Source organism: Bufo gargarizans, chromosome 4 (genome assembly GCF_014858855.1).
Source record: "Bufo gargarizans isolate SCDJY-AF-19 chromosome 4, ASM1485885v1, whole genome shotgun sequence".
In the NCBI taxonomy this organism is placed as follows: domain Eukaryota; kingdom Metazoa; phylum Chordata; class Amphibia; order Anura; family Bufonidae; genus Bufo; species Bufo gargarizans.
In genome coordinates, this window is record NC_058083.1 from 377,896,161 (window position 1) to 377,918,855 (window position 22,695).

The window sequence follows — 22,695 nt, forward strand, 5'->3', positions numbered from 1 at the left end:
AGAACATTTGGCGCATCATAAAGAGGAAGGTGCAACAAAGAAGGCCCAAGACGATTGAACAGTTAGAGGCCTGTATTAGACAAGAATGGGAGAGCATTCCTATTTCTAAACTTGAGAAACTGGTCTCCTCGGTCCCCAGACGTCTGTTGAGTGTTGTAAGGAGAAGGGGAGATGCCACACAGTGGTGAAAATGGCCTTGTCCCAACTTTTTGGGGATTGTTGACACCATGAAATTCTGATTCAACATATTTTTCCCTTAAAATGGTACATTTTCTCAGTTTAAACTTTTGTTCCGTGATTTAATGTTCTATTCTGAAAAAACATATTAGGCTCCTTTCACACTAGCGTTCGTCGGTCCGCTCGTGAGCTCCGTTTGAAGGAGCTCACGAGCGGACCCGAACGCCTCCGTCCAGCCCTGATGCAGTCTGAATGGAGTGGATCCGCTCAGACTGCATCAGTCTGGCGGCGTTCAGCCTCCGCTCCGCTCGCCTCCGCCTGGACAGGCGGACAGCTGAACGCTGCTTGCAGCGTTCAGCTGTCCGCCTGGCCGTGCGGAGGCGAGCGGATCCGTTCAGACTTACAATGTAAGTCAATGGGAACGGATCCGCTTGAAGATGTCACCCTGTGGCTCAATCTTCAAGCGGATCCGTCCCCATTGACTTTACATTGAAAGTCTGAACGGATCCGCTCAGGCTGCTTTCACACTTAGAATTTTTTCTAAGTTATTAATGCAGACGGATCCGTACTGAACGGAGCCTCCGTCTGCATTAATATGATCGGATCCGTTCAGAACGGATCCGATCGAACGCTAGTGTGAAAGTAGCCTTAGAAGTTGGCACCTCCACATCATTGCATTCAGTTTTTATTCACGATTTGTATAGTGTCCCAACTTTTTTGGAATCCGGTTTGTACATGTATATTAGAGAATTGTATCATTTCTTGAATAGTTTTCAAACACAATGTTGCATTTTAAGAGAGACTCTAAAGTATCCTTACGGCGGAAACCCTCAAAGAGAGACACCATTTTGCAAACTTCACCTCTCAAAAAACAAATTCAAGCGGTGTAGTGAACAGGTGGTTTATAGAATCTAGAAACACTTGGCTGTGAAAATGAAAAATTAATTTTTTTACAACAAAATGTTACTTCAGCACCACATTTCTCATCTTCACAAAAGGTAACAGGAGAAAATACACCTAACAATGTCTTACCAATTTTCTTCTGAATACGGCAATACCCAATATGTACTTGTAAACTGCTGCATAGGTACACCGCAGGACGGAGAGGGGGAAAAAAGCACTATATGGTTTTAGGAGGCCAGCAAAATGAAAATTGCAATTTTTCCACAGATATGTTATTTCAGTGCCCAATTTGTACTATTGTGAAAAGTCAACCCTCTGATTATTACAAGTGTTTCCTGATATAGGACACAGCTTCAAAGTAAAAGCGGACCATAATTATTTTAGGCCTAATTTGAAACAGATTATAAGACGCACCTAGGTTTTAGAGGAGGAAAATGCAAAAAAAAAAAATTATATATATATATTTTCCATCAGAACCCAAATCTTCATCAGACCTCAGATCAAACTGCCAAATCAGACCAAAAATAACTACATGAAATAACTTCTCTGGACGGTGGCACCATTCTGCACATCCAACTGCTCTTCCGGCATTCTTCGGTGCCGCGCTGCACAAGTTGCAGTGTCAGGTCAAAGTGCACACACTACATACCGACGCTATATGTAGTCAGGACAGTGTGGTGCCCAAAGAAGACCAGGAAGCGGTGAGTACAGCCAGTGTTAGCAGCACTACACTCACCTCTCCGCAACCTCCTACATACTAGTGAGCACTTCCCTAACGGAAGTGTTTACTAGTATTCGCTTTATAAGACACACAGCCATTTTCCCCCCACTTTTAGGGAAAAAGAGAACATCTTAGAAAACAAAAGATACGGAATATAGTATTGGCAGGCAATTTCAGAAGGTTTGATGTGAAAAAAAAAAAATGAGCCTCCACAAATAAGAGACGCCATTTTGGAAACTACATCTTTCAAGGATTGTAGTGAGCACTGAGAACCTATAAAATAACATAGAAGATATAAACACTTGGCTGTGAAAATTAAACTTTACATCATTTACAATAAAATATTGCTTTAGTCCCACATTTTTTATTATCACAAGGGGTAACAGAAGAAAAAGCACAATTTGTTACCCATTTTCTCTTGAATATGGCAATACCAACTATGTGCACACTGCAGGGCCCAGACAGGAAGGAGTGCCATTTGGCTTTTGGACAGTAGATTTTACTGGAATGGTTTTTGGCTGCCATGTCACATTTGAAGAGACCCGAGATACCTTCACAGTAGAAAAGTGACCCCATTTTGGAAAACATACCCCCTCAAACAATAGGGATGCAATGATCATTTTAACCACACAAGTGGTTTCCCAGATATAAATGTTTATTCGGTGGTGAAAAGTACATAAGCTGTAAGGAGTATATCAAAGTCTAATAAGGTGGTAAAATTACAGGGTACATAAAGTATAAAATTATTAATCCATGGATGTGGGGTACTTTAACCCCTTATAGACCACCCATAACGCTTTTTTTTTTTACAGAGTTCACTAAGGGGTCTCAGGCTGGGCTGCCGCTTTTTCACGACTGTCAGGTCTAAGCATTGCATGGGTCCCCCGTGCAGCGGGGAACAGAGACCCAGCTCTTACGTGAGGGCTGCAATCCTGCTCAAACAGTTCGGACCAGCAGAAGTGCCGATCAGGGCTGTTTAACAGGTTACATGCCGGGCGCAATATCGCCCACCGCATGTAAAGCGCTGACAGAGGGAGTAGACTCCCTCTGTTTCCCATCGGCACCCCACAAATGCGATCGCAGGGTGCCGATGTGTGTAAAGGCTGCCTGGGGTTTGATGTAGGCCCTAAGCCTGCCTTGAGTAGTTTCTAGCAGGATGTGCCTCTCTGGCACAGCCTGCTGGTCAATGTCAGTATAGCACACACATTAAAATGCAATGCACTATAGGGATAGTGCATTGTATTTTAAAAGCAACCAAAATGTTGTGTGTTATAGTCCCCTTGTGGGACTATAAAGTGGTAAAAAAAATAAAAATAAAAAAAAGTTGCCACCGTAATAACAAACAAGCAAAAAGCGTAATTTACTCCAAGATTATACCAATGAAAACTGCAAGTCGTCCTACAAAAATCAAGCCCTCACAAAACTCCATAGAGAGAAGAAGAAGAAAAAAAAAGAAAAAAAGTTACAGGTCTTGGGAAGTAGCAATGCAAAAAGATTTTTTTTTTCCTTTTAAATAAAGGGGTTTTAGTGCACAAAAGTATTAAAACGTAAAAAAAAACGATGCATTTGGTATCGCTGTAATTATACTGACACAGAGATACGATATTATTAGGGATCGACCGATATAGATTTTTTTTTAGGGCCGATACAGATAACGATAATCTGTGAACTTTCAGGCCGATAGCCGATATTTTATACAGATATTCTGTGCATTTTCATTTTAAGAAAAAAAAAAAAAAAAAAGAAAGATTCCTACACAACTCTGCTGAAAATGAATGTTTATTGTTAACTTTTTTTTTTTGTGGTAAATCTTTCTTTTTCATTTATAATTAATATCTTGGTGAGGGGTTAACTGCCGCGGATCGCAGCTAACACTCAGACGTCGGGAGCCGGCTATGTGATTCTGCAGCCAGCTCTCGACTCCTGTATATGAATTAATGAGAGTTTTCTTCATTGGTAGCGCAGTGGCCACAGCCCCTCCCCTCCTTGTCCTCCCTCCTCTTCCTGGTGGCAGCGGCAGCAGCACAGGGGGGAGGGAGACATTGCTTCCTTCTCCCCTGTGCTGCTGAGGGAACACGGAGAGCGCTGTCAGCAGCACGATCCATGTTCCAGATTAGTTATCAGAATATCGGCATCTATAACGTTCAAAATCCTGAATATCGGCTGATATCGGTAAAACCAATAATCTGTCGATCCCTAGATATTATGTTATTTATACTGAAAAATGAACGCCGTAAAAACTCAGTGGCAGTATTGCGGTTTTTCCCCCATCTCTCTCTCAGAAAGAGTTAATACGTTAATCAGAAAGTTATGTGTCCAGCACAAAACAAGCCCTCATATAGCTATATAGACGTAAAAATAAAGTTATAGCTCTTGGAAGGCGACGATGAAATAAGAAAACGTTTAGTCAGTAAGGCCAAAAACAGGCTGGTCACTAAGGGGTTAAAGGAATAAATTAGGGCAGGTTTCACAGTGATAAATAGCGTCCTTCTCCCTTTTTGGAACACATTCTTTTCCCCGGCGCTTCCACAACGGCATTCCCAGGAGGGTGACTCCGCCTCCAGGACAGGAAACAACGAGGAAGCACAGGATTTAAGGAGCCTCCTCCCCTTACCTTGCCAGTCGTTGTTTCCTGTCCTCGGACGTGCATGGAAGCCACTCCTGGGTTTATCCAGGAACTTGGATATCGCACCGGACTGGTCCAGGGATTGGGGGCCCCGGGGATGCATTGCCTCCCTTCCTCGATCCTTTGGAGTAAGTCCTGATCTCAGGCATCCCCGGGCTTGCGAGTCCGCCGGAACTCGAGCGGGATCGGGCGTTGTGACGTCACCGGAACGAGATCTGTAATTTTACTATACTGACCCCTCACCACCCTTACTCTGGGTCTCTCCTTTGTCCTATACAAAGATAGTTTTATTCCTTTTAGGACAGCGAGTCCAGAAAGCTTAAACCCAAAGGAGATTCAGGGCGCAGGAAGTGTGGTGGTTGCCGTAAAGGCTTGGTGTCGGGTCCGAAGAAGATCGTTTGCCCTAGATGTACTGAAAAAATTATCTCAGAAGAATCCCCTTCCTTCGTGGAGTCCATGCGAACCCTCAGAGAAGAGATTAAAGCTGCGGCTAATTCTAGACAATTGGCGCTTTCCCCTGGGCCTTCCCGTTCCCTAAATTTGGAAATATTAGACCAAGTGGATCTGGATGAAGGGGAGTTACTTGATGATCAGGACTCCTTATCCTCTGAGGATGCTGCAGGGAGGCCTATGTGCTTTCCCGAAGAAACGCAATCCCTACTGAAGGATATTAAATCTACCCTAAAATTAGAAGACGTAAAAGAGATTCAGTCCCTTCACGATCAGATTTTTCAGGGGTTGGGGGAAAAGAAGAAAAAGATCCTTCCCCATCCACAACAATATTAAAGCTCTTATTTCCAGGGAATGGAAGGATCCTGTATCGTCCGCCTTCAAGCACAAATACCCCTTTTCAGAGTCTGACTGATTTGTGGGATAAAACTCCAAAAATAGATGCACCGGTGGCCTGTATTTCAAAGAAGTCCTCGCTGCCCTTTGAGGATATGGGTCTCCTAAAGGACCCGATGGATAAAAAAAAAAATGTGAAAATTTATTAAAGGAAATCCTGGGAGACAAATACGGCGATGCTACGTCCCAGCATAGCGTCCACTTGTACGGCCAGAACCCTCTCAGTGTGGCGCCTCGGTCGACTTGGTTAAGCTCTCTGCTTTAGCCAATGCGACCCGTAGGGCGGTATGGCTCCGTTCATGGACAGGGGACGCAGGCTCTAAGAACCGCCTATGCTCCATCCCGTGTGAGGGAGATAGATTATTTGGCTCCACTCTTGATGATATTTTGGAGAAGGCCTCCGATAAGAAAAAAGGATTTCCCTCTGATAATCGTTACTATCAACAGAGGCGTTCTTTTCAAAATCAGAAATGGTCGAGAGCAGATCAGAGTAAAAGGGACGGATCAAAAAGGTGGCAGCCTTCTAGAGGTAGAGGAAGGGGATACCTTTTTAGGCCAGAAGCCTCTACCCGCCCCAAGACATTTCTTTATCAACCAAAGACAGCAGCCCGACAAACAGGCATCCCTAGAGTCAGAGACAACTACATTACTCCTCAAAGGAGTCCTCATCCCTGTACCAGAAGAACAACACGGCGAGGGATTCTATTCCCCTATATTTTTAATAAAAAAACAAACGTCTCCTTTTGCCTAATAATAAATTTAAAGTCCCTAAACAGATCTATAGTTTACAAGAGATTCAAGAAGCAGACCGTAAAATCTACCACACAGATCCTTCCGCAAGACTGCTTTATGGCTACCGTCGACCTTCAGGACGCTTATTACCACGTCCCAATATACCACAGGCATCAGTGTTTTCTAAGGATAGCAATTAATTTTCAAGGAAAATTGTCCCATTTTCAGTTCACAGCTCTTCCTTTCGGCCTATCCTCTGCCCTCAGAGTTTTTTTTTCAAAAATACTGTCAGAGGTCACGAAATTTCTTCACCTTCAGGGGGTACAGATCGTTCCATACCAGGACGACTTTCTGGTGTTTGCGGAGTCGTGCCAACTTCTACAATCACGCCTCAAGCAAATCCGGGACTTCCTTACATCTCTAGGGTGGATAATAAATCCCAAAAAATCAGACCTTATCCCCAGTCAGGAAAAAGTTTTTTTTTTTTAGGGATACTGTTGGACTCAAGGCATCTAATGTCTTTCCTTTCTCAAGACAAACAAACAAACAATCTCACTTGATCCAAACAGTGTCTTGTTTTTCCAGCAGGGATCGGTCCTCGATAAGGGACATCGTGGCTGTACTGGGGCTGCTAACAGCCACAATCCCGTCGGTAAGGTGGGCCCAAAGTCACACAAGAGTCCTTCAGGCCTTTCTCCTATCCTCACGGGATGGAAAAAAAAATCATCTCTAGACAGAAAAGTTCACGTTCCCAAACAGGTAAAACAGTCACTAACTTGGTGGAGAATAAAGGGAAACCTGAGCATAGGAGTTCACTGGCGCCCAAGAGATGTTAAGGTCATTACAACAGACGCCAGCAACTCAGGTTGGGGAGGTCATTCTTCAGGATCAGTAGTTCAGTGATCCTGGGAGAAAGACATGCAGGACACCTCCTCAAATTTAAGAGAACTGTCAGCAGTCCACAGAGTTCTCCTTTCCCTTTACAAAACTTCTCCAAAACATGTAAAAATATTGACGGACAACACTACAGTACATTATCTCAGTCGACATCTCATAAGAGAAACCGAATGGTCCCTAAATCACCAAGTTTTCAGCCAGATCTGCCAGATGTGGGGGACCCCAGTGTTAGATCTGTTCGCCACCAAAAGCAACAGGCAGGTCAGAAGGTTCTGGAGGGAGGACATAAACAGCTCCTTTATGTCCTCCCTCCATTCAGCCTCATTCCAAGAGTCCTGGTAAAAACTCAGGAAGAGAGGGTCCATGTAATTATGGTGGCCCTAAAACAGAAGGGCCTGTCAGATGCTGTTATTTCCACGATGCTAAAAAGCCGGAAACCCGTAACTTCAAGGATCTACTTGAGAACCTGGAATGCCTTTTTGGGAAGTGTCTGTTCTACTGATATTCCTCAGGTCCTTCAGTTCCTGCAAGCTGGGTTGGAAAAAGGCCTCCGCCCGTCAACTCTAAAAGGTACAGATCTCCACGCTCAGCGCCTTCTTAGACGTAAAACTGACAGATTCCCCTCTGATCAAACGTTTTTTGAAGGGGGCAGTAAGAACTTTCTCCCCTCGTCCGGTGGTTCCTCCTTGGGACTTGGGCCTAGTTCTTTCTGCTCTCACTACTCCTCCGTTTGAGCCAATTGATAATATCCCTCTAAGGCTCCTCACCATGAAAACGGTTTTCCTAGTTGCCATAACTACTGCCAGAAGAGTTGGAGAAATTCAGGCACTCATATGCAAGCCTCCCTATCTTACAATTCTGGATGATCGAATAATCCTCAGGCACTGTCCTGCCTTTCTCCCGAAAGTGGTATCCAGATTCCATTGTGAACAGGAAGTCTCCCTACCTTCGTTTTTACAGTCTCCATCTACTGACTCGGAGGGAACTCTCCATAATCTGGATGTCAGGAGATCAGTCCTCTCCTACCTACAAGCCACTAAGAAAATCGGACTGTCTCTTTCTGCAATTTCAGGGCCCTAATAAGGGGCAAGCAGCTAGCAAATCGACCATAGCTAGATGGATTAGGAACATAATATCCTCTACCTACATTACCAAGAACTGTCAGCCACCAGGGATATTGAAGGCTCATTCTACAAGGGCAGTGGCCTCATCCTTGGCAGAGACTAAAGCAATAAGCAAGATGTAGTAAGGGATCAGGACTTGTCCTTTGGTCGTAAAGTTCTATCTGCTGTGGCCCCCCCGATATTGATTACTGTGTTAGTACTCCTGGGAATGCCATTGTGGAGGCGCCGGGGAAAAGGGTAAATTACTCTTACAGGTAATTGGATTTTCCAATAGCCTCCACAACAGCACTGGTTTCCCTCCCAAATTTTGAATGCTTTTTGTAGACGAATGATGTAATTTGTTTACTATAATATATAATTTTTCTGCATCACTTCTGTGTCCTCTCTTATTGACTGGCAAGGTAAGGGGAGGAGGCTCCTTAACCGCCTCCGGACCGCCTAACGCAGATGTGCGGTCCGGAGGCGGCATCGCTGCGCAGACTGACGCATATATGCGTCATCTCGCGAGACGCGAGATGACGCGCTTTGCCGGCCCGCGCATGCGCAGTTCGGGCCGGCATTTCGTCGAGGAGTATTTCGTCATCAGCTTGCCAGCCAATGATCGCGGCTGGCAAGCGGATGATTTTTTAAAAATCCAATCAGAGTGCCAGATAGCAGATCATATTAGTAAATATGATCTGTTATATAGAGACTCAAAATGGCCAGACACCGGAACTGTTCCTTGCCGCTGAACCACCGCATACGCTCACAGAGGCGTCCTCGAGATCGGAGTGGAAGGTAGGAACACTATACCTGTACTTTGTACGCAAAAAGACATACCATCTGAATATACACGGCACTTGATTGCATCATCGATACTTAAAGACACTAAGGCACGTGTCTGTATAGGAACGGCTTGATTTACATGCTCATTAGTTATACTAATACTGGAGTGACACTCATGGACTATTCTAAGGTGCGCATGGGACATTGAAGCGCATTTCTGTTACTAACTTTCCAGATTGGCTACATTTGCACTAGTGATTTCGGATTTTAGCAACTGTTACTATCCATCTATCCCCATATGTGATAATTGTTATGCATTTTATCTGCAGTTTTTAGTTTATATGGTTCAATTATACACGTGATTTAATAAAATTTTATCCATAACCATTTTGGACCAAGTGTTGAGTGCTCGCCCTGACCTTGATTTTATGATCTGTTATATGGCTGCCTGCTCCTCTACTGGTTCTTTTTGTCGGTTGGATCCAGCAGAGGAGCAGGCTACACAGTGAGTACACCAACACTACACACTTAGCCCCAGATCACCCCCCTGAACCCCAATTAACCCTTTGATCACCCCTGTCAATCACTAGTGAAAGGAAAAAAGTGATCAGTGCAAACTGTCACTTTTTTTTTTCACTGGTATTGACCGTTAGGTTTTAGGTATAGTTTAGGCCCCTTGGATAGGTAGTTTAGGGATCAGTTAGCGCCCAGCCCACCGCACCGCACCCCGTTATTCGCTGATTAGCGTATCGCTAATCAGCATTTGTACTTTTATAGTATCTGGAAGTGATCAAAACTGATCACGGTCAGATCTATAATGGTATTAGTGTCACTTTAGTTCTCCCTGCACCCAAAACGCAGTGTTTGCCCGATCAGGCCTGATCGGTCGCCCACACCCGCCCCACCGCAGTGACAAAAAAAATATTTTTTTTTGATCGCTGCACATTCACTTTACACACACTGCGGCGATAAAAAAAAATCAGTTTTGATATTTTTTTATCAACCGCAGCGGCCTCCGGTACTTCGCTAGCCTCCCCTTTGTAAGACAGGCTTGCTTTTTTTTTCTTGGGTAGTCTCAGGGAATACCCCTAAATTTAGTTGCCCGCATGTCAAACAGGGGGTATTCTTCTGAAGAGGCCTACAGGCTTCTGACCCAGTCGGATGAGGAATGGGAACCCTCATCTGATGAATCTAGCGGGTCAGAATACAAACCTGTAGAAAGCAGTGGCTCTCTGACCCAAAGTTCGGATGAGGAGGCTGAGGTCCCTGATAGCACTAGGCGTACCCCGGCCCCGTGTCGCTAGACCGCAGGTTGCGCAGGATCCGCTTCAAGAGCAGCAGAGTGGGGCTGCTGCTGTCGGATTACGTGGTGAGGCATACACCAGCAGCGCAGCCCTCCCTGGACCTAGTACCAGCACTGCCGTACAACCTGGTAAAGTAGCGAGCACCAGAAGGGCAGTTGAAGCTGGTACGGTGGAACGAGCAGTAGTGACCCCGTCGCAGCCACCGCAAAGACGTGCCCGTAGAGCCCCTAGAATCCCTGAGGTGCTGGCAAACCCTGATTGGCAGTCCCCAACTTCAGCCGCACCTGTAGTTTTCCCTTTCACTGCCCAGTCTGGAGTTCGGGTTGAGACAGCTCAGATCGGTTCGGCCCTGGGATTTTTTGAGCTGTTCTTGACGGCGGAGCTCTTAGACATAGTTGTGGCCGAAACAAACAGGTATGCCACACAATTTATAACCGCCAACCCGGGAAGCTATTATGCCCAGCCTTTCCGGTGGAAACCAGTCCAAGTTTCCGAAATTAAAACTTTTCTGGGCCTCCTCCTCAACATGGGTCTAACTAAAAAGCATGAATTGCGGTCATATTGGTCCACGAACCCAATTCATCACATGCCCATGTTCTCTGCTACTATGTCCAGGGCACGTTTTGAGGCCATCCTGCGTTTCCTGCACTTTAGCGACAACACCGCCTCCCGTCCCAGAGGCCACCCTGCTTTTGACCGGCTCCACAAAATTAGGCCCCTCATAGACCATTTCAACCTGAAATTTGCAGATTTGTATACCCCAGAGCAAAACATCTGCGTAGACGAGTCCCTGATACATTTTACCGGGCGCCTTGGCTTCAAACAATACATCCCAAGCAAGCGCGCCCGGTATGGGGTCAAATTGTATAAGCTCTGTGAAAGGGCCACAGGCTATACCCACAAATTTCGGATCTATGAGGGAAAAGATCAGACCCTGGAGCCGGTCGGTTGCCCTGACTACCTGGGGAGCAGTGGGAAGACAGTTTGGGACTTGGTGTCACCCTTATTCGGCAAGGGGTACCATCTTTATGTGGACAATTTTTACACAAGTGTGGCCCTCTTTAGGCATTTGTTTCTAGAACGGATTGGCGCCTGTAGCACCGCGCGAACTAGTCGCGCGGGCTTCCCCCAACGGCTCGTTACCACCCGTCTTGCAAGGGGGCAGAGGGCCGCACTGTGTAACGAAGAACTGCTCGCGGTGAAATGGAGAGACAAGCGTGACGTTTACATGCTCTCCTCCATTCACGCAGACACGACAATACAAATTGAGCGAGCAACCCGTGTCATTGAAAAGCCACTCTCAGTCCACGACTATAACCTTCACATGGGAGGGGTGGACTTCAATGACCAGATGTTGTCTCCGTATTTAGTTTCCCGCAGAACCAGACGCTGGTATAAGAAGGTGTCTGTATATTTAATTCAATTGGCTCTGTATAATAGTTTTGTTCTCTACAGTAAGGCTGGGAGAACTGGATCATTCCTCAAATTTCAGGAAGAGATCATCGAGAACCTCCTGTACCCAGGAGGTTCCGTGGCCCCATCCACCAGTGTAGTTAGCCATCTACACGAGCGACATTTCCCCAATGTCGTTCCTGGTACCTCAACCCAACCGTCACCCCGAAAAAGATGTCGTGTCTGTAGCAGGAGTGGAATAAGGCGCGACACCCGCTATTTCTGTCCACCCTGCCCTATGCTTTGGAGAGTGTTTCCGGAAGTACCACTCACAGGTAAACTATTAGCATAGGGATCATCTCACCAGGACAGGCACACAGGGCTATTAGGGCCCATTCACTCACACAGCTGCTGCAAACCTCTCCTTTCACCTGGGACAAAGTGCATAATGCACTTCGCCACATCTTTGGGCGATTTGCACTTTGCACATTGACCCATGGGGAAAGAGAGGTTTGTTCTATAAAAGGTAAAAAAAAAAAAAAAAAAAAAAAAAAAAAAAAAGCACCAGTAAGCAAAAAGGTTAATGTTCAGTTAAAAAAGTTAAAATTTATATATTCTGCTCCAAAGTTAATAAAATTATTGCGTTGCGGCCTGGTTTTTTCTTTCTTTTTTTTTTTTACCTTCCAGGTGGACCAACCGATCGACTAGCTTCAGCACTGATGTGCATTCTGACAGAAGCATTGCGCTGCTGTCAGATTACACGCAAGTCGGTGTATGCGGCGCTGCAAGACGAGATTTCTCCTCTGCAGTAACAGATACGTTTGCCGAGGCATACGAGCTGAGGAAGAGGCGGCGTTCCTATGCTTTGGCAAACACTTTGTATGTAAAAAAATAAAATAAAAATAAAATCCCGGCAATGATTTATTCATCCACATCGATTGATGTGAATGGAGAAATCTGGTTTGCCAGGGCATACGAGCTAAGTGGGTATGGATGTTGGGCGGAGCTCCTATGTCCTGGCAGACGCCTTTCCCCTCTTTTTTTTTTGGCAGAGATTTTTTCATCCACATTGATCGATGCAAATGAAGAAATCTGTGCCGTTCATTTTTTTCTTTCAGCCCAGAGGCTGAACGGAAAAAAAAATCTCATTACCTGTATGTTCAATATAAGGAGAATAGCAGAAACTCCTAATGCTGGCCATACATGTAATGATTGCGGAGACCCTCAAATGCCAGGGCAGTACAAACACCCCACAACTGACCCCATTTTGGAAAGAAGACACCCCAAGGTATTTGCTGAGGGGCATATTGAGTCCATGAAAGATTTAAATTTTTGTCCTAAGTTAGTGGAAAGTGAGACTTTGTGAGAAAAAAAAATAATCAATTTCCGCTAACATATGCCAAAAAATAAAATTTCGATGAACTTGCCAGGCCCCTCATTGAATACCTTGGGGTGTCTTCTTTCCAAAGTGGGGTCACATGTGGGGTATTTATACTGCCCTGGCTTTTTAGGGGCCCTAAAGCGTGAGAAGAAGTCTGGGATCCAAATGTCTAAAAATGCCCTCCTAAAAGGAATTTGGGCACCTTTGCGCATCTAGGCTGCAAAAAAGTGTGACACATCTGGTATCGCCGTACTCAGGAGAAGTTGGGGAATGTGTTTTGGGGTGTCATTTTACATATACCCATGCTGGGTGAGAGAAATATCTTGGTCAAATGCCAACTTTGTATAAAAAAAATTGGAAAAGTTGTCTTTTAGAGAGATATTTATCTCACCCAGCATGGGTATATGTAAAATGACACCCCAAAACACATTCCCCAACTTCTCCTGAGTACGGCGATACCAGATGTGTGACACTTTTTTGCAGCCTAGGTGGGCAAAGGGGCACATATTCCAAAGTGCACCTTTCGGATTTCACCGGTCATTTTTTTTACAGATTTTGATTGCAAACTACTTCTTACACATTTGGGCCCCTAAATTGCCAGGGCAGTATAACTACGCCACAAGTGACCCCATTTTGGAAAGAAGACACCCCAAGGTATACTGTGAGGGGCATGGCGAGTTCCTAGAATTTTTTATTTTTTGTTGCAAGTTAGTGGAATATGAGACTCATTTTCCGCTAACTTGTGACAAAAAATAAAAAGTTCTATGAACTCACTATGCCCATCAGCGAATACCTTAGGGTGTCTACTTTCCGAAATGGGGTCATTTGTGGTTTTTTTTTACTGTTTGGGCATTGTAGAACCTCAGGAAACATGACAGGTGCTCAGAAAGTCAGAGCTGCTTCAAAAAGCAGAAATTCACATTTTTGTACCATAGTTTGTAAACGCTATAACTTTTACCCAAACCATTTTTTTTTTTTTGCCCTAACTTTTTTTTTTTATCAGACATGTAGAACTATAAATTTAGCGAAAAATGTCATTTTTTTGCAAAAAAAATCGTTACATTTTGATTAATAACAAAAAAAGTAAAAATGACAGCAGCAATGAAATACCACCAAATGAAAGCTCTATTAGTGAGAAGAAAAGGAGGTAAAATTCATTTGGGTGGTAAGTTGCATGACTGAGCGATAAACGGTGAAAGTAGTGTAGTGCAGAAGTGTAAAAAGTGGCCTGGTCATGAAGGGGGTTTTAGCTAGCGGGGTTGAAGTGGTTAAATCCTGTGCTTCCTCGTTGTTTCCTGTCCTGGAGGCGGAGTCACCCTCCTGGGAATGCCGTTGGAGGCTATTGGAAAATCCAATTACCGGTAAGAGTAATTTACCCTTTTTCTTGCTTGGGGGACTTCACCAGGGAAATTCTACCCTGGTACAATACAGGCACCATAACAGAAAATAGCCTTTATCATGTAGATGCAGTTAATACCGTGGTGGTTGTGCTTGCACACTATAGGAAAAAGAACTAGTCAATGTCAGCTCCCACAATTCCAACCACCAGAGAGGCTGACACTTTTTCCTATATTGCACAACCACCACTACAGGCTTGCAAGGCGGTCATAAACATGGAAAAGAGTAGTGTATAATGTAACAGAAAAATTAATCCAGCTAGCAAAGGAGGCAATATGGACAACCCCAATAAGTAATCAGTAAGTGGTTTCCTCTATATGATTAATGCCATCTGTACAATGCACACAGCCATTTTTTTGCTTTTCAAGTGGCACTATATGGGTTCAGAACTTTATCTGAAAGATCAACTGCTTCAAATAGTGTACGGGTCATGGCTATACAGTAAATTGGAGTGTTGTACAAAACATCTGTACTCCAATACTGTATAATATCTTTATATATATATATATATATATATATATATATATATATATATATATATATATATATATATATATATATATATATATACACATATGCAGCACAAGCCCCCAAAGTGTCACCATCTCTGAGCATTTACTGGGGTCCACTTCAGGGGTCGAGCAAATGATGACAATGTTGGATGTCGGGCAATAAACTGCTGAGCATATAAATTAGTTTGGGCCTCCAGCACTGTTCTCCTTATCTTTGCATAAGGCTCTACACGGTAATTCTCCCACACACCAAAGACATACTAAGAGGAAATCTAGATTGAGAGTTCCACTAGAAACAGGGAGTCTTTTAAACAATGTGGAATATGGTGGTGTTATACAAGCATGACAAATAATAAAAAGAATATGCAAGATACTAACCTAATAAACATGTGTCAATGAGGCCTAACACAATGTGTGTTTGTGTTAATGCATAAAAAACCATCACCTCATATAATAACTTGAGGATTACATTAAAACAGCTCTCTCCAAGGTGAGAAGTTGGTTATGGTTTTATCCGTTACTTAACATATTCAAATTATAAAAAAAACTAAAAATTAATTCTGTATACTTACTGATCATGTCTTGTATCAGGAACACTTCTGTCCATACGTAATTTGTCACTTTCCACTTGATTGAATTTGTTCCTTGCATAAGCATCTTGACCTGGCCGAACTGCAGTGACTCCAACATATTCTTCTTGATCAAAATCTTGCCACCGAACCTTACCTGATGAGGCAAAAGTAAAAAGATTAAAATTGTCTACAATGCTATGTTACAGTGAGTTGTTGGAAGAAGGCCTACCTAAAAGTCGAAGGATAGTAATTTTAAGGAATTTCAAGAGGATTTCCCTCTCAATCAAGGCTGCTGCAAAAGCACTAAGCAACACTGACTGCCAGGGACTTTTCTCTTTAAAGGGTTATTCCCAACTCAGCTGTTGGCCAAGACTGGAATAACCTTAGTGAGAACTTTGCCGGGGTGCTACTAGAGTTAAGGAAACATTTGAGCCAGCGGTGTTCTGCTGTTTCCATAACTCTCATGCACTAACTATGCAACACAGTGAATTATACTATTTCCATGAACTAGGAAGTTACAGAAAAAGTGTACCCTGTGATGCCACGCTGTTTGCATAGCCCCCATTAACTGCTATGGGAGTTATGGAAACATCAGAGTGGAGCCCACCCAGCTGTTTTGGCAACCTACCCACGGTGACAGCTAACTGAGGCTTGGGATAAACCCTAACCCTAAGTTCAGACCTGAGCGTTTTACAGCGCGTTCCTACGCGCTGTAAAACGCTCAACAAGGAGAAACCAATGATTCCCTATGGGAATGGTTCTCCCCTGGGTGTTTTACAGCACGTAGGATCGCGCTGTAAAACGCCCGACGCTCAAACAAGTTCTTGAGCTTTTTTGGGGCGTTTTGTCGCGTGTTCCCGTACATAGATATTCGGGAACGCGCGACAGTGTGTGTTCGCTTGTCTCTGTATGCGCGATTGTAAACGCCTATACAATCGCGCATACAGAGCGCTCCTTTCAGAACGCTCAGGTCTGAACCCAGGGTAATGGAGAACCTGTCAGGTGATTTTTGTTGCCCTACCTGAACGCAGGATAGAAGAAGAGAAATAGGTTTATAATAAACTTTATTTACATAGGGCCACCATATTTGACAGTGCTTTACAATTTGGGGGGTGCAAATCAAAACATCAGAGGATTACAGGCCAACATACGATTGAAAAGAGCTTAAAAATCTATGGGGGTGACACAAAAGGTAAAACTGGTTGTTTTCTAAAGTTTTCCAGCCATTTTGTGCTAAAAACAGTAGTGCACAGAGCTGCATGACTAGTGTACTGACTGTGGGGATTACTGTTAGATTATGGTGTTTGGTTCTGAGAATGAGGGGTGATGAGAAAATCGGGAAGAGCCAGTTTATGGAACATGATAAGTCTGCCTAAAAAGATGTGTTTTTAAGACACGTTTAAAGGCTATGTACACCTTCAGGACATTATTTTTTTATAATTGTATTTTAACTCATTTTGGGCTAAAAAAAAGAAAAAAGTGTTAATTGGTCTTTATCATAAATATTGAGACATTCTGTCACAAAGGGTTAACTGTCTAGCTATATGAACTTTGTGCCAGTCATCTTATAAACCTCATCTCTAAATTACTAAAAAAGGTCAAAAATACTTATTATAGCCACATTCTTTTCAGTAAGAATTGGGCTATAATGAGTTTTTATAAAAGGCCAGAGATCTGACATAGGGAGAGAGTGAAAATTCAGATCTTGCTAGTAGAGAAACTCAAGACTGCACAGAGATGGGGTTTCAACATTTTAATAAAGACAAAAAAAATATTTTCAGCTCAAAATGAGTATACTGCAATAATAAAATAAAATGCCCCCCACAGGTGTACATAGCCTTTAACCGCCTCCGGGCCGCCTAACGCAGGATCACAGTCCGGAGGCGGCTGTCTCAGGCAGAGTCACGCATTGGTGCGTCATTTCGCGAGACTTCCTGTGAACACGCGCGTTCACAAGAACTGCAGGTAAGAGAGTGGATCTACAGCCTGACAGCGGCGATCGTTCGCTGGCAGGCTGTAGATGCAATTTTTTTAACCCCCAACAGGTATATTAGACGCTGTTTTGAGAACAGCGTCTAATATACCTGCTCCTCTGGTGGTCCCTTTTACTTGGATCGACCACCAGAGGACACACGCAGCTCAGAAATAAGTAGCACCTAGCACCACACTAAACTACACCCCCCCCCCCCCCCCCCCGGTCACTTATTAACCCCTGATCACCCCATATAGACTCCCTGATCACCCCCCTGTCAGGCTCCATTCAGACATCCGTATGTGTTTTACTGATCCACGGACATCTGAATAGAGCCTTACAGGGGGGCGATCAATGACAGTGGGTGATCACCCCATATAGACTCCCTGATCACCCCGTCATTGATCACCCCCGTAAGGCTCTATTCAGACGTCCGTATGCGTTTTGCGGATCGGATCCGCAAAACACATACGGACGTCTGAATGGAGCCTTACTGGGGGTGATCAGGGAGTCTATATGGGATGATCACCCCCCTGTAAGGCTCCATTCAGACGTCCGTATGTGTTTTACGGATCCATGGATCGGATCCTCAAAACACATACGGACGTCTGCATGGAGCCTTACAGAGGGGTGATCAATGACAGGGGGGTGATCAAGGAATGTATATGGGATGATCACCCCCCTGTAAGGCTCCATTCAGACATCCGTATGTGTTTTACGGATCCATGGATCGGATCCTCAAAACACATACGGACGTCTGAATGGAGCCTTACAGGGGGGTGATCACCCAATATAGACTCCCTGATCACCCCCTGTCATTGATCACCCTCCTGTAAGGCTCCATTCAGACGTCTGTATGTGTTTTACGGATCCACGGATCAGATCCGCAAAACACATACGGACCTCTGAATGGAGCCTTACGGGGGGGGGGTGATCAATGACAGGGGGGGTGATCAGGGAGTCTATATGGGGTGATCACTCCCCTGTAAGGCTCCATTCAGACGTCCGTATGCGTTTTACGGATCCGTGGATCCGCAAAACACGGACACCGCGGATCCGCAAAACACATACGGACGTCTCAATGGAGCCTTACAGGGGGGTGATCAATGACAGGGTGGTGATAACCCCATATAGACTCCCTGATCACCCCCCCCTGTCAGGCTCCATTTAGACATTTTTTTGGCACAAGTTAGCGGAAATCTATTATTTTTTTTGTTTGTTTTTTCTTACAAAGTATCATATTCCACTAAGGCTACTTTCACACTAGCGCTCAGGGCTCTGCTTGTGAGTTCCGTTTGAAGGCTCTCACAAGCGGCCCCGAAACGGATCCGTACTAGTCTAATGCATTCTGAGTGGATACGGATCCGTTCAGAATGCATCAGTCTATCACACATGTGGTATCGCCGTACTCAGGAGAAGTAGGGCAATGTGTTTTGGGGTGTCTTTTTACACCCCAAAACACCAACTTTGTATAAAATAAAAAAAAATAAAAAAAAAAAAGGGAAAAGTTGTCTTTTGCCGAGATATTTCTATGTAAAAAAACACCCCAAAACACATTGCACCAACTTCTCCTGAGTACGGCGATACCACATGTGTGACACTTTTTTGCAGCCTAGGTGGGCAAAGGGGCACAAATTCCAAAGAGCACCTTTAGGATTTCACAGGGCATTTTTACACATTTGGATTCCAAACTACTTCTCGCGCATTAGGGCCCCTAAAATGCCAGGGCACAAAAAACACTAATCCCCTAGGACTAAATGAACAGCTGCAGTTTGGTTGCTTCCTCTGAAAGGATCATCTGTGTATACCTCTTACCCTCCTACCTCCCTTTGCCCCTCCCTCATCCCTTGATCTTTGGGGGTCGGGGGGGGGGGGGGGGGGGGAGTGTAATTATGCTGCCATAACTGGCAACTGTGTTTGATTGAGTATGCAACAATTATATCATAAATTCTTGCATACTGGCTTGTTTCTATACTGTTGATAAAGAATGGGCACCTATCGCCAGCCACTGTGGTTACCCCTGCCGTTAAATATTCACTTTGTTGTCCAGAGTGGAGGGTCTGTGTCCATGACTCCCCACGGATTAACTATTTGCGAGTGGCCTGTAGTAGCTCAGTATAATCAACGTACTCGGCTCCACCCACTCAGCCTTCTGGAAGTGCCGATGCATCCACCCACCCAGCAGCGTCCACCTGTTTGGTGATAGATGGGTTGACAGATAGACGCAGACAATGGGGGGACGGTAGTAGCACTCCGGACTGATGACGCGAACACACGTGATGTACAACGTTGGCCGTGTCAGATTGTGACCAGTTGGTCATCTGACTGCGAATATCCTCCTCGTCATCAGACCGCGCCATTCACCCTAGATCGGCGCACGCATGCGCAGCGCTAACCCCGCCCCCTTACCATTTTAAAACAGAAGCGGCGCGCATTGCAGCGCTGCCAGACGCCATACACCCGGCCTCATAGAAACCGACTGATGCCGACCTAGCCAGATGGATGCCATACGCACCAAGGCCTGACTGTAAGTACAAGTACTGACTGATGTCAGAATGCCCACTTATATGCCTGAAGACTGTTTATCTACATATCGGCTTTAGGGGGTCATTGTACTTGCCTGTGTTTTTTCTACTAAATACATCTACCATGTCATAGTAGTTTATAGGGCGCTTTGTACCTTTTTCTTGTGTGTTTCAGATGTACCTGGACTGTGCCATACGCATTCTAGATGCAAATTAACCACGCTATCCACCATCAAGTGGTTAGAGGTAGCCAGTACCTCCCTCCTAATTGCCTAACATAAGCATAGTTTCTTATGTGGCTATGAGGTCTCTCTTAAGTGCAAATAGACTAAGTTTACTGAGTGATCTATTTTAGTCTGTCCTGACCCACTTGTGTCTAGTAGCACATCACCGACACTTAGTGACTTAGGCAGCAGCCACTAGTACCAACCCCCGTCCCCTGACGATTCAAGAGGTTGATAGTACTAGTATTCTTCCCCTGTATGTTCTGTTTTGAAGAAACGCGTAGGGACATATGAACATACCCTCCTTTTATCCACGGTGTTATCATCTCTAGTCCAACTGTGTCCCCCTCCCTATCACCCTGACAGGGTCTCATAGGGACCTTAGTCCAGGGTAAGGTTCCGGACGGGACCACCCCTTGCGGGGCACGGATCCCGTGTTAGGGTAACAGGGTCACAGTAGGTCAAGTAGGGCGCGACAGGGACAGCTTTTCTCCCTGCGGCCCCTCAACAGGCATCACCCTACCTACGAAGAACCCTTTCCTCACATAGGAACACCTAATCCACGTGCTGGGATAAGAACTTACCTCCGGTTGTCTCATGTGTCCGATGGATACTAAGCACGGTTTGACTTGTTACCGGTAAGATCCACCCTTATTTCCACCCCGACTGGGCATTCCCCTGTTCTCCAAGTGGGATTCAGGACGCCCTTGCTGGGGTCTCTCAGCACCAATTGTGGCTCCTCGTGACCCTTGAGGTCCACACAGCCTTATAAAGGGCTCGCTCTAGGGAATCTGTGTGCAGTGAGCCACTTCCAAGTGGCACACCTGTACCCAGGACCCGACTGTCTGTTTGTTTGTCTTGTAAGGGGACTATATATGTTTTAGTCATACTAATAAATATCACGTTTTAATTGTTACTGCCCCTTTGATTTTTCTATTACGCCTTACAGCAGTACCTTGGGGAGAGGTGCGGCTGCACCGTTCTCACCCTCACAGGACAATTCTATTCCTTTTTATGAACTCACTATGCCCATCAGCGAATACCTTAGGGTGTCTACTTTCCGAAATGGGGTCATTTGTGGGGTTTTTCTACTGTCTGGGCATTGTAGAACCTCAGGAAACAGGTGCTCAGAAAGTCAGAGCTGCTTCAAAAAGCGGAAATTCACATTTTTGTACCATAGTTTGTAAACGCTATAACTTTTACACAAACCATTTTTTTTACCCAAACATTTTTTTTTTTTTATCAAAGACATGTAGAACAATAAACTTAGAGAAACATTTATATATAGATGTCGTTTTTTAAAAAATAAATTACAACTGAAAGTGAAAAATGTCATTTCTTTGCAAAGATTTCTGTAAATTTCGATTAATAACAAAAAAAGTAAAATGTCAGCAGCAATGAAATACCACCAAATGAAAGCTCTATTAGAAGAAAAGGAGGCAAAATTCATTTGGGTGGTAAGTTGCATGACCAAGCAATAAACTGTGAAAGTAGTGTAGTGCAGAAGTGTAAAAAGTGGTCTGGTCATTAAGGGTGTTTAAGCTAGGGGGGCTGAGGTGATTAAAGGGAACCTGTCATCAACTTTATGCTGATCTCACTGAGGGCAGCATACAATATTGTCAGAAATGCCAATTTCAGCAGTGTGTCATTGAAAAGAGTCAAATCTACCTGAGAAGAGTCCTGGTTATTCATAATCTCCTGCTCTCCCCGCCCATCTGCTGATGATTGGCAGTTCTCTCCTAGAGAGATAGGGAGAAAACTAGGTAGAAGACTGTCACTCATCAGCAGGTGAGCAGGGAGTCATGAATAACCATGACTCTTCTCAGTTGGCCATGACTGTTTTCCAGGCCCAGTCTGCAACAATTGTGATGTTGGTTCTCGGGAACAACTTGCTTTTAAACTTATAAATGACAGACAACTGAAATCAATTCACCTGTGTCTACTTTATACTGCCTTTAGTATGGGCAGCATAAAGTTGATGACAAGTTCCCTTTAAAGCTAAGGAAGTTGGGAACTAACCCAATTGTCAGGGGCAGTGCATTTCCGAGAGCTTGTGCAGCTTGAGAAAAGTCTAAGATGCGAGTAAGGGAAATAAAAATGAAGGAGGCTATGTAGGACAGTGCAGCACTGTGGAGAGGTTTGTGGGTGAGAAGTTCAACTCTATTCTATGGTGGATGGGCAACCAGTGAAGTGACTGGCACTGGCTAGATGCATCTGTGTAGGAGTTGAACAGAATATGAGAGTGGCTTCTGAATTTAGGACATACTGAAGGGAAGGAAGAGTTTAGTCAGAGAAAGACCGATTAGTAATGAGTTGTAGTAGTCAAAACAAGAATGAATCCAAGCAACAAAAGTTTTTGACGTTTCCACCTTGAGAAAAAAAAAAAGGCAGATTCTGAAGACTTTCTTCAAGTGCAGACGACAAGAACATTCGTGATTGAATACGGTAAGAAAAAGGTATGCAAGATCTGAGTCAAACACAACCCTAAGAAAGCAGACATGTTGGCCAGGAGTAATCATCGTACCACAGACTGAAATTCAAATATCAAGTTTAGTTAGGGTTAAGGCATCTTAAAAAGATTAAAACAGACAAAATCGCCAGGACCGGATGGCATATGCCCCTGT

At 44.4% G+C, this 22,695-nt stretch overlaps 1 protein-coding gene across 2 annotated transcripts in view; it reads right to left on the reverse strand.

The window, feature by feature from the left end:
* GALNT2 (polypeptide N-acetylgalactosaminyltransferase 2) overlaps positions 1-22,695 on the reverse strand; it is a 134,298-nt gene that overhangs the window by 69,379 nt on the left and 42,224 nt on the right. For both annotated transcript variants that reach the window (XM_044289816.1, XM_044289815.1), the window contains one exon: positions 15,351-15,504. In XM_044289816.1, the coding sequence (XP_044145751.1) occupies positions 15,351-15,504 (154 nt within the window). The remainder of the gene's footprint in view (positions 1-15,350; positions 15,505-22,695) is intronic.